The sequence below is a fragment of the Microchirus variegatus genome (assembly GCF_963457635.1).
Source record: "Microchirus variegatus genome assembly, chromosome: 4".
Taxonomy (NCBI): Eukaryota; Metazoa; Chordata; class Actinopteri; order Pleuronectiformes; family Soleidae; genus Microchirus; species Microchirus variegatus.
In genome coordinates, this window is record NC_139805.1 from 29,858,476 (window position 1) to 29,874,037 (window position 15,562).

The following is a 15,562-nucleotide window of genomic DNA, read 5'->3' on the forward strand; positions in this document are numbered from 1 at the left end:
ACCATCAGCAATAATAATGACACTAATTATAACCCCAAGACTAAAGCAATTGGTGTACAGTTTAAATAAATTGTAAGATTTGTGCATATTCATTAAACACTTTGCATATCACTACTCCCCTCCAACAATTCTATGAATATTTTAGTATTATTACCTTATTTATAAATTATTGAAAAATGATGTTGTTATTGAAGAAAAACTACGATCTGTTTTGTCACTGTTATGATGATATATTTTCTTTTCTTTCTAAAAAATATTAGTTCTTCTAAATGGCCCATAGAGGTCAATATATTCTGCCTGTGGCTTCCTGTAAAAATCGTGTTGTCCTCTCCCGGCTACCGTCGCCGGTCCCGGCTGCTCCAGTGATTTACAGCAGTCTGTACTTCGTCGTCCACTTGACTGCTGTCTGGAAGACAGCTATCTTTTCAGCAGGTCATGAAAATGGCGAACGTGGTGCTGGAGTTTAAGGTCTCTGCCGGCGACTCCGAGCCTCAGAGTCGCCCCGTCCTGATAGTCGGACAGCAGGCAAACCTGCAGCAAGTCGGCTGGAGCCAAATCAAAGGAAAACTGCAGCCGGTGGTTAGCAAAGAGGTAACGAACGCCGTGGATAATGATAATGATGATACTCCAGTGACAGCTAATGTTAGCTCACGCAGCTAATGTTACCTAGCATCATGACTAGCTACAGTGCTACCTAACTAGCTAGCTTTAAGTGTTTGAGTAATATCCAACAGCATAACAGGTTTATTTGCATATGTAACAAAAACAAACGTCTTAAAAGCTAATGTTTCAAACGAAATAATGTAAAAGATGTATAACAAGGAGTACAAAAGTGAAGACAATTCATTGGCGATAGTAGAGAAGAGAACTAGTTTTATTATTCTTTGTTGTGTGTTAGGTTTAATTATATAATTGTAGACGTGTGTCAATGAGAACAGACGAGAATGAGAATCATTTAGAAAAGACAAAGTTCATAAAGTACTCAAAGTCACTGTCCTTTAGACTAATATGGTCACAAACTATTTTAACAATATGAATATGAACAGAATTTGCAACGATTAATCGATTACTATATTAATTGTCAACAATTTTGATAATTGATTATTTGGTTTTAGATTTTTCAGCTTCTTAAATGGGAATGTTTTCTGCTTTCATTGCTCCATTCAGTTAACAAATAAATCATTAAAACTGAATAATATTGGTTTGTTGACAAAACAAGACATCTAAGAACATTATTATTTCCATGTTTGAGAAACCTTATCGTGGTGGAGGGGTTTGAGTATCCGTATGATCCTAGGAGCTAGGTTGTCCGGGGCTTAATGCCCCTGGTAGGGTCTCCCAAGGCAAACAGGTCCTAGGTGACGGATCAGACGAAGAGCAGTTCACTTACCCCCTTATGAGAAGAAAACACATCAAGACGAGTACGTCGCCTGGACTGGCGTTACCGGGGCCCCATCCTGGAGCCGGGCTCGCAGGCGAGCGCCTGCTGGCCGGGTCTTTGCCCACGGGACCCGGCCGGGCTCAGCCCGAAAGAGCGACGTGGGCGCCCTTTCAAGTGGGCCCACCACCCACATGAAGGGCCATAAGGGGCCGGTGCAATGCGATTTGGGTGGCAGTCGTGGGCGGGGGCCCCGACGGCCCAATCGCGGGACAACAACCCTAGCTATGGGGACATGGAATGTCACCTCGCTGGGGGGGAAGGAGCCTGAGCATGTGCGGGAGGTGGATCGATACCAACTAGAAATAGTCGGGCTCACCTCCACGCACAGTCTGGGCTCTGGAACCCAACTCCTTGAGAGAGGCTGGACTCTCTACTACTCTGGAGTTGCCCAAGGTGAGAGGCGGCGGGCTGGTGTGTGCTTCCTTTTAGCTCCCCAGCTCAGCCGCCATGTGTTGGAGTTCTCCCCGCAGAGCGAAAGGGTCGCGTCCCTCCGCCTTCGGGTGGGGGGTAGGTCTCTCACTGTTGTTTCGGCTTACGGGCCGAACGGCAGTGCGGAGTACCCGGCCTTTTTGGAGTCCCTGGAAGGCGTACTGGAAAGTGCTCCAACCGGGGACTCCGTAGTTCTGTTGGGAGATTTCAATGCTCAAGTGGGTAATGACAATGACAGTGTGACCTGGAGGGGCGTGATTGAGAGGAATGGCCTCCCCGATCTGAACCCGAGTGGTGTTTTGTTATTGGACTTCTGTGCTAGTCATGGTTTGTCCATAACGAACACCATGTTCAGGCATAAGGGTGTCCATCAGTGCACGTGGCACCAGGACACCCTAGGCCGGAGGTCAATGATCGACTTTGTGGTCATGTCATCTGTAGGGCCCTATGAAATCCGTTTTATTTTTTTCCAAATTCCGTTTTATTTTTTTCCAAATTCCGTTTTTTCCCCTTTAATTTTTTAGAATTCCGTTTTTCCCGTTTAAATTTTTTTTATTCCGTTTTTTTTACCTTTTATACTTACTTTACCACCATAGAATCTGTGCTTTTTGTGTCAGTGTATAAAATGTCCACTGAAATTCTTCTTGAATCCACTGACTTCTCAATTGTTCAATTGTTTTCACTTAAGTTAAATCCTAAGGAAGTAAATGCCAGTGAATCTTAAAACAAGCCATGCAATGCTGGTCACATTTAAAAGTAAAATAATTAACATAAATAAAAAAGTGGTAGTGCCCCCTCATCTGGTACGGGTGGTGCCACTCTGGTGTCTCCAGACAAACGTTCCTTCTCCTCACGATGACAGCATTTCAGTCACATTATGTCAATTTCCGCGATATTCCGCGTTTAACATTAGATTCCGTTTTTATTGGCCAATTCCACGATTCCGTCCGTGATTACGTTAACACGGAAATCATAGGGCCCTACATCTGGCCTCCGACCGCATGTCTTGGACCCTTGGGTGAAGAGAGGGGCTGAGCTGTCAACTAGGGATCGACCAATTATCGGTCTGGCCGATAATATCGGCCGATATTCGGCATTTTTGCGATAATCGGCATCGGCCGTTTTTTTCACCGATAACCGATATAATTAATTAATGTATTTTAAAACGCGCTCCGTTGGCTCTAATGCAGCGTCTCTGCCTGAAGTCACCACTCTCTTGGTTGTGTAACAATGTCCCGCCCACAACCCTCACTGATTGGCTACTTGGCGCAAGTGAGTCAGTGACAGCCAATCAATCCACACTGAAGCCTCTACATGCAGCAGAAGTGGAGGACTGCTCCGTTGAGCCAGCAGAAAGGTAAGGCAGTGAGAGTCTAAGTTTCAAAGCCCTCTAGGATGAAGTTTTAAAAAATACCACAACCTTATCCTCTAGTATAAGGGAGGAAAACCTGCGCTTTGGCTCTGGAGATTAAACTACTTCAACACGGTGTACCGCTACTTTATAATTGCCGCGACCGCTTTAGAGCTGGGGCCAGACGCACAATAATAATAGGAGACCCTTACGGTTATCATTACACTGTGTGAATAATTCATCTCCTAACGCGTCTCACCCCGTGAGGCGGCTCCCGGTGTGTCAATAAACACCCGCGGTGATTATAGCCTATAAGTTTAACAGCACACGTGTCCTTGTTTGTTTTCAGTCGCCTCTCCCTCAGCGCTCTCTTTTTTCAATCAATAAATTTACCGTCGCGTCTACAACTCACGTGTGTAAAGTCGCCTTTATTGTTTTGATTTCCAATTGCCAAGTGCCTTATTCTTATTTATGTAATATGACATACAGTTCTAAGCACAAGACTGTACATTTAATGTTCTGAGATTCCAAACATTAAATGTACTTAATTTCTCTAAATATATAAATAAATATAATAATAAATAAGGAACTATAAGTGAACAACTCTGTTAAGCACTGAACGTTGTGTCTTTATTTACTCATTATGCTGTTTGATGTAAACTTTTCCATAAATAACTATTACATCTATAAAATGAATGTAGTGAGCCAAGGTTCTGGCCACCCTCTTTATTGGTTTGCTCTAAATCAGGCTGAATCAGATGTAGCCTACCTGAGAGAACATAAGACATCATTAATTAAATGTTATTCATGTAGGCTATCATAATAATATTATGTAGTGGAGTGGAAGTTTAATAGACAGTTTTGCTCTAATAAATCAATATATATTTACTCTTTTTTTAATTCTCACTCTTTCTTTTTGTCTCTCTTTCTCTAAATCCTCATTAGAGATGGATGGATCCAAGAAGCGGGTGAAAAGTACAGTATGGCAGTATTTCACACAGCCAACCCCAGGAAGGGCAGTGTGTAATACCTGCAAAGACATCAATGATTATGTGATTGTTATTATGTCAATTATGTGTTCATGTTATTTTACAAAAAGTCAATTTTGTCAGTGTAAACGAACAGTATACTGTATTCATTTTAATCCCAGGTGTGTTTCTCTAAATTTTGACACCAAAATGTAAATTTTTACTGCAAATAAATATCGGTTCTACATATCGGCTACCGGTTTGGCTTGGTTATTAATAATCGGTATCGGTATCGGCCGTGAAAAACCCATATCGGTCGATCCCTACTGTCACCTGGTGGTGAGTTGGATCCGCTGGCGGGGTAGGAAGCTGGACAGACTTGGCAGACCCAAGCATGTTGTGAGGGTCTGCTGGGAACACCTGGCGGAATCACCTGTCAGGGAGGTCTTCAACTCCCACCTCCGGGAGAGCTTTGACCAGATCCCGAGGGAAGCTGGAGATATTGAGTCAGAGTGGACCATGTTCTCCACTTCCATTGTGGACGCAGCTGCTCGAAGCTGCGGCCGTAAGGTCTCCGGTGCCTGTCGCGGCGGCAATCCCCGAACCCGGTGGTGGACGCCGTAAGTAAGGGATGCTGTCAAGCTGAAGAAGGAGTCCTATCGAGCCTGGTTGGTTCGAGGGACTCCTGAGGCAGGTGACAGGTACCGACAGACCAAGCGGACAGCGGCCCGAGCAGTCGCAGAAGCAAAAACTCGGGTCTGGGAAAAGTTCGGGGAGGCCATGGAGGAGGACTACCGGTCGGCCTCGAAGAGATTCTGGCAAGGAGCGCCTCAGGAGGGGGAAGCAGTACTCCACCAACACTGTTTACAGTGGAGGTGGGGAGCTGTTGACCTCGACTGGGGACATCGTTGGGCGGTGGAAGGAATACTTCGAGGATCTCTTCAATCCCACTGACACGCCTTCCCTAGAGGAAGCAGAGGCTGGGGACTCAGGGGTCGACTCATTCATTACCCAAGCCGAAGTCACTGAGGTAGTTAGGAAGCTGCCCAGTGGCAAGGCACCGGGAGTGGATGAGATCCGACCTGAGTACCTTAAGTTTCTGGATGTTGTAGGGCTGTCCTGGTTGACACATCTCTGCAGCATTGCGTGGCGGTTGGGGACATTGCCTCTGGAATGGCAGACCGGGGTGATGGTCCCTCTTTTTAAAAAGGGGGATCGGAGGGTGTGTTCCAACTATCGGGGGATCACACTCCTCAGCCTCCCAGGGAAAGTCTATTCCAGGGTACTGGAGAGGAGAGTTCGGCCGATAGTCGAACCTCGGAATCAAGAGGAACAATGCGGTTTTCGTCTTGGCCGTGGAACACTGGACCAGCTCTATACCCTTCGCAGGGTGCTCGAGGGTTCATGGGAGTTTGCTCAACCAGTCCACATGTGTTTTGTGGACTTGGAGAAGGCTTTCGACCGTGTCCCTCGTGGCATTCTGTGGGGGGTGCTCCGGGAGTATGGGGTCGGGGGCCCTTTGTTAAGGGCCGTCAGTCCCTGTACGACTGGAGCAGGAGCTTGGTTCGCATTGCCGGCAGTAAGTCAGACTTGTTCCCAGTGCATGTCGGACTCTGGCAGGGCTGCCCTTTGTCACCGGTTCTGTTCATTATTTTTATGGACAGAATTTCTAGGCGCAGCCGGGGGCCGGAAGGGGTCCGGTTCGGGAGCAACTGGATTCCATCTCTGCTCTTTGCAGATGATGTGGTCTTGATGGCTCCTACGAACCAGGAACTCCAGAATGCGCTGGGGCGGTTTGCAGCCGAGTGTGAAGCGGCTGGGATGAGAATCAGCACCTCTAAGTCCGAGGCCATGGTTTTTCGACCGGAAAAAGGTGGCTTGCTCCCTCCGAGATCCTGCCTCAGGTGGAGGAGTTTAAGTATCTTGGGGTCTTGTTCACGAGTGAGGGAAGGATGGAGCGTGAGATTGCCAGGCGGATCGGTGCAGCGGCCGCAGTAATGCGGTCGTTGTATCGGTCCGTTGTGGTGAAGAAGGAGCTGAGCCGAAAGGCAAAGCTCTCGATTTAGCGGTCAATCTACGTTCCTACCCTCACCTATGGTCATGAACTTTGGGTTATGACCGAAAAGAACAAGATCCCGGATACAAGCGGCTGAAATTAGTTTTCTCCGCAGGGTGGCGGATCGCTCCCTTAGAGATAGGGTGAGGAGCTCTGTCACTCGGGAGGAGCTCGGAGTAGAGCCGCTGCTCCTCCACATCGAGAGGAGCCAGCTGAGGTGGCTCGGGCATCTGTATCGGATGCCCCCTGGACGCCTCCCTCGGGAGGTGTTCCAGGCATGTCCCACCGGGAGGAGACCCAGAGGAAGACCCAGGACACGCTGGAGTGACTACTCGCCCGGCTGGCCTGGGAACGCCTTGGGGTCCCCCCGGAAGAGCTGGAGGAAGTGTCCTGCGAGAGGGAGGTCTGGGCGTCCCTTCTCAGACTGCTGCCCCCGCGACCCGGCCGCGGATAAGCGGTAGAAAATGGATGGATGTTTGAGAAACGTCAATAAAAAATTTTTTTTTACTTATGGACCAAACAAGTATCGATTAATTGAGAAAATTATCCACAGATTAATTGATAATGAAAAGTATTATTAGTTGCAGCACTAGAATTTACAGATGTCAAAGAATCAAAATTCGTAATCTGTGCAAAATGTGATAGTTTCATTTGAATGTTTGCTGAAGGTACAGGAAACGTCTTTGGTGGCATACCTGACAATAATAAAGTTAGTTCACATATTCTTTGGTAATACAAATGCCAAGTCTTTTGATTTCAATCACTGACCTTCAGAAATAAACATATTCCTGGGTACAATTTTCTTCCTCTTTTGGAATGCTTGGTGAACTTGACCTCAACAGGGCTGAAAGAATTAGTATACAAACCATATACATAAGGTACACTCACAAAAGAAGGACACCAACATGTTAATTAGTGTAACTAGTGCAAACTAGTAGCATAAAATCAACGAGAGAGTAAACCTGACTGCAATCACTGCTTATCGTTGCATTTTATATTTGCTAGCGTGATTACATCCAACAACATTGATGGCTGTGTTGTGATCAACTTGGCAAAACTTAATTTGGTTCTTACAAGCTAGATTATTCCACAAGGAATAGCATGAGTGAACAAGTTCATTTGTAAGCAACTGGAAAGCTGTGTAGAGTACAGACATTCATTGGAATGTCACATTCATCAAAGAGATCAAGAGAGATGAGCTTTCTTTAGTAGATATTCCTTACCTCACTGACTGATTTCATTATGAGACACAAACGGTCTTGATAGAGGATTATATGGTTCTTGTTAAATGGAAATATAATTTAATTATTTAATTTACAATGTTAATTTCATTAAAGTTGATTTCTTCTTCGCAGCAGCAGCAAACCCCAACACCTAACACTTCTTTGATCATCAAAGAAATGTTAGGTCTTAAGCTTGAGTTCATGTTGCCAGTACATAATACTTATATTGAACAGTGACAGACTTAATGTTCAGACCCAGACAAAAATACATTACTCTAGTGCTCTCATAGATTCATATGGCGCTGTAAGCATTGAGTTTCTTTAGTGCAACAAAGTCCTCAGAGGTGATTGTGCAACAGTGAGACTCGAGAGAGTGAGTCTGTGCGATCAAGGAAATGTCTCTTAATCGATTCCAGTGCTTCTCCATATCCTCTGACAATGATTGTCCAATATAGTTATTCTATTGCATGCAGTGAGATATTCCTAGATTCGTAGATAGTGAAAGGACTTTGCCTAATTTAATGCTTGTGCGTGTGACACTGATACTGAGGTGACATTTGGAAGTCTTAAATTTAAAACTCACTGTGGCATTTCCCATTTACATATAGAGTGATTTTTTTATTTTTTGCACACGTCTTGTTATGACAGATAATGCATAACCTTTGCAAAGCTGCTGATCCTCTTGTCCCTAAACAACAGGAAGGTGATATTAAATCTTACATGGGATGATGTCTCTGTCTTAGACTCTGTCCCTTTCCAAATTAGTAAATTATTTTTTGTTCTTGGTGTTTTACTGCAGTGGAACTTATCCATAAATTTAGTTTTAGAGCCCTTCTTCACTTTCTTTACATTGTGCAAAAGTTATATATTGACCCTAAAATGTTTTTGACAAAGCTTTGTCTCGTGTTTTCTCAGATCTGGCAGGCGGCTCTTAATGCTTTGAACCCAAACCCAACGGACAACTGTCCCCTGTATCTCAACCATGCAACGGTGGCTGCCCTTCCTTCACGGGTCAGCAGACATAACAGCCCGTCTTCTGCCCACTTTTTGTCCCGTCTGGTTCGTTCCTGTCTGCCTGGAGGAAATACCCGCTGCATCGTGGTCAGTATCCTCATTTGAATTTGTGCTGGCCTTTTTATTACTAGTTAATTGATCCCCGTGGCACTTTATGACTAGTTGACACAAGACTTCCGCAGAACTCAGTCAGAACATTTTCATGCAGTTTATTCGAGCTGTAGTTGTAGCTCAACTAAGCCTTTCAGTTGGACTGGAGGAAATAATTTGTTAAATGAAGTATGTCAGCCTCCACTATGCTTGCAGCTAGTTGTTAGTGTGTCAAGTTTTCTACCATCTGTCAACTTCCTCACAGAAGTCAGGACTTCCTAAAATATTAAATTGTTTAAGCTGACATGAGCATTAAATCACTCTCCTTGTCATAAAATGTATCTGCCTAAAGTCCATCATGTTTTTATTGCTGGTTTCTTTTAAAATGCTTTTCATTTAGGGCCAGCCTGAGTCAGACTCTGGTCTGACTGAATTTATACATGCAGCTCAACTCCTTATCACATTATCTAGGTGTGTTAGTCCGAGTTTAAGAAATTAGATTTAGTACAGTTTCAGTCGGGCTAACATGTTAACACGTACTGTTGTAAAAGTATGGTTGTAGTTGGACTAACAATAATTTGTCAGTAACTTTGTGACCAAGTGGCTGATATGTTTGCATCTTTCTTCTCCAGATGGTGTGTGAGCGCTCTGATGTGTTTGCGTCTTCCTGTGCCATTGCTCGGGCCTTCCCTATCTTTTCTCGCCGCTCCGCGTCCTTGCGCAGGACTGAGAAAAAGCATGTCACTCTGGAGTTTGTGATCATTGGTCAGGACAGCAATCCACTGAATGTGGCAGAACTTGAGGTGGCCAGACTTCTTTTTCTTCTCTATTTTTGTTATATATACAAAGCATTTCATATCCATTATGCACAGCAGTCTGCCATAACTGAAGCTTTTTCTTGTGTGTGTGTGTGTGTGTTCAGTGTCTCTCCAATGCTGCTGATGGAGTGCGGTTGGCAGCGCGCATTGTGGACACGCCATGCAATGAAATGAATACAGATCACTTCTTAGATGTAGGTGAAAGGATTTATCTTTTGAAAATGTTGTTGACATCACAGAACTGGGATGTGGTTATTATGCTTTTCCGGCAAATCCATGTCTCATACTCGTACATTCATTTATGTTTTAGGAGATCAAGGCTGTTGGGACTGAACTTGGAATCACACCAGTGATCATTCGTGGAGAGGAACTGAAGCAAAGAGGATTTGGAGGTAAAGTGTGTGTTAACATCTCTTTATCTCCGTAAATAACAGCACAGCTGGTTTACTGATGTAAGTGCATTTTTCAATCAGAAAATTTTATTAAAAATAGAAACCCACAATCATTATTTCCAGGACTAAAATGACTAATTGATTATTAATTAATTGCAAGTTTTTTTAGCTTCTTAATTTTGAGCAAGTTCTGGTTTCTCTGCTCTATATAACAAATAAATCATAAAAACCGAATAATTTTGTTTTGTGGACAATACAAGATGAGAACATCATTATTTTTAGGTTTGGGAAACATTTTTCATTTTCTGACATTTTCTGGACCAAACAGCTAATCGGTTAATTTATATAATTGATTGCAGCCCTAATTATTAGGATCTTGGATACTAATTTAACTCTTAAATTTTTCATCGAAGAAGTTATTATATCATAATCACATAGCTTTTTTTTTCATCATAATAAGTTTTATTCCATCCCAGTAGTGACAGTTTTTATTTCTCAACCAGCAGCAAAGGTTTTAAAATTAAATTGTATTTCCCTGTGGACCGATACTGTGGGGACACATTTTAAGGCTGTTGTCACTTGTAAAATTATTATAAAATCAATTCCAGTTACGAAAAGTAATGTTTGGTTTTCTAAGGAACACACTACATTTATTAGTTAAGTGTGCATATTTGTAAATATCAAATGAATTATCAACTTTTCCTTTGTGCAACCTGCAATCCTAATTTGATTTCACTTAACCTGCCCCCCCGCCAGGCTTAGCGTTGCTTGTTTATTTATTTAAAATATATTTTTTTATACACCACGGCTTTTTCTATACCGGGGAACAAGAGCGCATGCGCCCACAAGTAATCAGCGCAGCGCACGCTTGTCCAGGTGCCGATTGAAACAAGTGTCACGCTATCAAGTGCGTCATTATTACGGTTACATCGTTCTTGTCAATAAAGATGTTATATTTAGGGATGCACCGATAATTCGGCGGTCGAAACACAGCTACAACACGGTGGAACAGCACCTGTTAAACGCTGGAAAGTCTCTGCGCAAAAGTGAAACTTGGCTGCGTGCGGCACAGATTATGAACTCCCCGCGACATTCACTTCACACCAGAGAACATTCTCTCTCTTTGAGCAGTTAACTAAAGACATCAGCTCATCTGATGCATCTGTTATTCCCTTAATTACAGCGTTAAAGCGTCTTCTTTCACAAAGATTAAGACCATGTAGTGAAAACGATGAAAAGTTTCACGTTTCACTCAGATCACCTGCACTTCATCGTGACTGTACTCCATCCTCGTCATAAAGATCATTATTCTTATATGGGGATAAAACACGTAGAGAAATTATCCAGGCTGCTTTGGAAGAGACCGCTTGGAGACGCAGAAGCGCAGAGCGAGGAACGGCGCTGGAGAGGGAGAAGGGAACAGCGCAGGGGCGGTGCACAGAAATAAAAGGGCCGTTTGTCTGCACCAGATGAGGCAGATGAGGGGGCACTACCACTTTTATATTTATGTTGCTTTATTTTACTTTTAAATGTTACCATTGCATGGCTTGTTTTAAGATTCACTGGCTGATTAATTAATATTTAACTTGAGTGAAAAAAAATTATATTTTTTATTTAATTTCAAGAGTGTCTTTTTGTAAGACTCTATCGTTGGTGTTTAAGTATTGTTAATAAATGTCTTACAATAACACATAATAGTCATAATTAAACATTTCCAGTGCTTTTAATTAAATTTTTTTTTTTTACAAAAACGCCGTGGGCTGCCGTTGGGCCCGAGAGATACCACCGGGCTTAGCCGGTTTTCTGGGGGAAACCCTGCAAAGTGTCAGCTTGATCATTGGGAAGTAGGATTATTTATCAGTTCTGTTTCTCTTGACCCTGTCAGGTATCTATGGAGTGGGAAAGGCAGCCGAGAATCCTCCAGCATTAGCAGTATTAAGCCACACACCAGATGGTGCCACTCAAACGATTGCCTGGGTGGGCAAGGGTATCGTTTACGACACCGGTGGACTCAGCATAAAGGGAAAGGTACGTGACGGTGACTGAATGTTATGAAAGAGTACCATCCTGCTGATTCACCACTCTAGTCAGCAAAGTTGTGAATCAGTGACTAGTGTTTACTGCTTTGGTTTCTAAAACATGTTTTATCTTATTCATTGAAATCCTCTTAATGTCCTAATGTCCTAAAATCCTGCACTTAATTTTTGGAAAGTATGATGAAGTCAGTAACGTCAAAGTTGTGTTCACAGCACACACGCTCTCCTCCCCAGCTTCACGTATGATGCAGTTGCATGATGATTGGAGAAAATGTCTAAAAGGAGGAACCCCTATTTGATTGATAATGTTAGAGAAATATACAAGACCCCAGAGCCCCATCTGTCTCACGTGTGGAATTTGAGAGTGAAGCTCAGAAACAAATAGCAACCCATTGTGTGTTACTTGCTCGTGATATAGCCCATTTTGCATTAAAAGGAAGCATTTCATTACAATATGAAGAGTTAAATAAATGTCGCAATGTGGCTGGCATAAATGACAGGGCAATTTTGGATCTCCAATTTAAACAAAAAAAAGACTCTGATCTTGACACTTGAGATCGGGATTAGGACATTTTTTTCCTCCATGTGTTCACTGCCCATTATTCGAAACTGAAAACCTGATAATAGGGATGATGTGTGTTGTACAAAACAAGTATGATTTCGATGATCCCACAACCTGCATTCTCTGAAATCCATGATCTGTTGGATTACGATTTAAGATGATTGTCAATATTTATACAGTAAAATGTAGGCACTTGGTTTAGAGAGCTGCAGCATTAGCACATCAGAGATCAGATTACTGATGACGATGTTTCATTTCATTTTGTCTAGACATCAATGCCAGGAATGAAGAGAGACTGTGGTGGAGCTGCTGCTATTTTGGGAGCTTTTAAAGCTACTATTAAACAGGTGATTTGACGTTTTGGATTATTCCGTTGTTAAATTATCATCCTCTGTAAATCTTCCGTTTTAATTTTTCAAATCCCTCCTTTGTTTGCATCAGGGCTTTAAGGATAATCTCCATGCAGTGTTTTGCCTTGCTGAGAACTCTGTTGGACCTTCTGCTACACGACCTGATGACATCCACACACTCTACTCTGGAAAGTGAGGCTTAACTTCCTGTATTTAATAATTTCCTTGAAGGTTCATTTGATGCCTTTAGGTGATAGTTCAGGGTTTTTTAAGTGTTGTATGAGGTACTGACAGGTCGGCACTGACATCACTGTGACATGGGCCAGTCTGAGTCATGTAAGTTTGCCCATATGAAGAGCGTGGCTTCAAAAAGCTGATTTTAGCTACTTCACGAAAGGCTCACCTAAAAACTTGCCATTGTTTCAGACTTTTGCTAGTTTTGCAAACCAAAGTCTAAAAAAAAACAAAAATCAATCATTTCACTTGACACAGAAGTTGTCAATCTACTGCTGTCTCTGAGTAAGTTGGAATGTGTTATTTTGTGACTTTGTTGTTTAAATTCTTCCCCACAAGCTCAAAAAAAATGTCTATGGACTTTGGTGTGGAATCTTTGCAGAGAGAAAATGTTGTCTAGTGGCAAAATAAATCAGCAAATATATTCTTAAGCAGGTGTACATTTTATTAGCTGAGCCTTTTGTTACATGGCTAAAATCAGTTTTTCCCTGTGTCTCTGCTGGAAGCTAAGAGGCGAGTGTTCCTCTATCAGGCTGGATCCTGACAATGGCAGCTTACCACATGTCGGTACATCATATAAATACCTGAACTATCCCTTTAAGTGTCTATTCCCTGATTTATTTTGTTTGTCCCATCACAGAATGACTGCACTTGTTTTTAACATGCCAAATCAACAGGAAGGAATATCAACTGGTGTTAAATTGTCATTTGTTTTATTCTCAAGGACAGTGGAGATCAACAACACTGATGCAGAGGGGAGGCTGGTGCTGGCTGATGGGGTGGTGTACGCCAGCAAAGACCTGTCGGCTGATATTATTCTGGATATGGCTACACTGACCGGGGCACAGGTGGGTGACCATAAAAAAAAAAATAGTACAACGAAACAGTTTCTCTCCAGTTCTCCGTTTAGGATTGTTTTTTTTTCTAAAATATGGCTCGATGATGGACCAGAGTCATAGTTAGCATAACTCCTCCTCAAACATACAGTATGAAAACCCTCAGCATGCTTTATCATGGGTTTTCCGTTAATATATCCGTCACCTTTTTGTTGCTGTCGTCCAGGGGATCTCCACAGGAAAGCACCATGCAGCTGTGATGACCAACAGTGAGCAGTGGGAGGTGGCATGCGTGCGTGCCGGCCGCAGCAGCGGAGATCTGGCTCACCCTCTGGTCTACTGCCCTGAGCTGCATTTCAGCGAGTTCACCTCTGCCATGGCTGACATGAAGAACTCTGTGGCAGTAAGTGACACATTATAAATCCGTCAAAACTATGAAGACTTGAAAACCACTATGTTGGAGTAAACCAAAGTGTCAAATTGTCCCAGTAGTAAGTAATCTATATAGAGTGTCATTGCTTTTCAGCTACATACTTGACGTTTAATGTATTATGTTGTGATTAATTTGGGTACATTTGGGATTTGTAATTCTCTTGTGTTTCGACAGGATCGAGAAAACGCCCAGAGCTCCTGCGCTGGCCTCTTCATTGGTTCCCACTTGGGTTTTGATTGGTCTGGTGTCTGGGTCCATGTTGATATCGCCTCTCCAGTTCATGCTGTGAGTACCTGAGGTTTAAATGTGCAGACTGACAGTTTGCAGTGTGATTTTGATTTTTGTCCCAATAATAATCTTGACGTCACATTTCTTCAGTCGAAAAACAAGCAGAGCTCATGAGTATCAATCAGATACTAAAAAGATTAGATGTGATGTTAACTCTGGCATCAGAAATCAATTTAGATGGTGTCTGACTGTCTGTGGTGTTTAAATTATGCAGCATTTCTATTTCAGGCAGATGCCGCTGCAGAGCCACATAAATTTAGTGCATAAATTCGGATTTAGCACAAGCGTGCGAGGAAGTAGGAAAATAAACTTCCGGTTTACTTTTCAGAATAAAAGCTCCCATCGTATTTCACATCATATTTCACTTAACTACATCACAGAAAGAGTCCTCGCAAGCTCAGCGTGCTCCTGTTTATTCGATTGGTAAAAAAAACTGCTCCGTTTGTTGCGTTTACAACATTTACATGAGTATTTCTGTGCAAGAAGAACCCCAAAAAAACATTGTCTCGCAACTCCATTTGTGCAGCCGAAAATCAGGCATTGGGCGGAGTCAGCTTCAAAACCTGAGTGTTCCTCTTTAAGTTTTAATTGTTTTTACTGTTACTTTGTATTTATCACCTTTCAAAGCACAATTACCAAGAAGCTTATTAAATCTGATCACAGAGCAGCATCATGTCTCAGTGACATTATTGAAAGGTGCAGAGTAGCTTTACTGTAATGACACTGGATATTGTGATCTGATCCATGTTTTTGCATTTTACCTGGTCTCTGCAGGGAGAGCGTGCCACAGGATTTGGTGTTGCTCTGCTCATGGCCTTGTTTGGTCAGGCATCGGATGACTCCATGCTGAACCAGGTGTCTCCTCTGGGTGCAGCCACTTGCATGTCTGACGGCCAGATGGAGCGAGACTGCAAAAGACGGAGACTGGTATAGAGCGTCTGCTCTGCTGCCTCCACACACACACACACACACACACACACACACACACACACACACACACACACACACACACACACACACACACACACACACACACACACA

The 15,562-nt window shown here is 43.0% G+C and overlaps 1 protein-coding gene across 1 annotated transcript; it reads left to right on the forward strand.

Moving 5' to 3' along the window:
* Positions 1–402: 402 nt before the first annotated feature.
* npepl1 (aminopeptidase like 1) lies at positions 403–15,562 on the forward strand. The gene is made up of 12 exons (XM_083887417.1): positions 403–591; positions 8,384–8,569; positions 9,205–9,375; positions 9,495–9,584; positions 9,701–9,782; positions 11,668–11,810; positions 12,650–12,727; positions 12,822–12,922; positions 13,689–13,812; positions 14,027–14,203; positions 14,408–14,518; positions 15,296–15,562. The coding sequence occupies exons 1-12, from the start codon at positions 436–438 to the stop codon at positions 15,452–15,454; spliced, it is 1,578 nt and encodes a 525-aa protein (XP_083743543.1). The 5' UTR covers positions 403–435; the 3' UTR covers positions 15,455–15,562.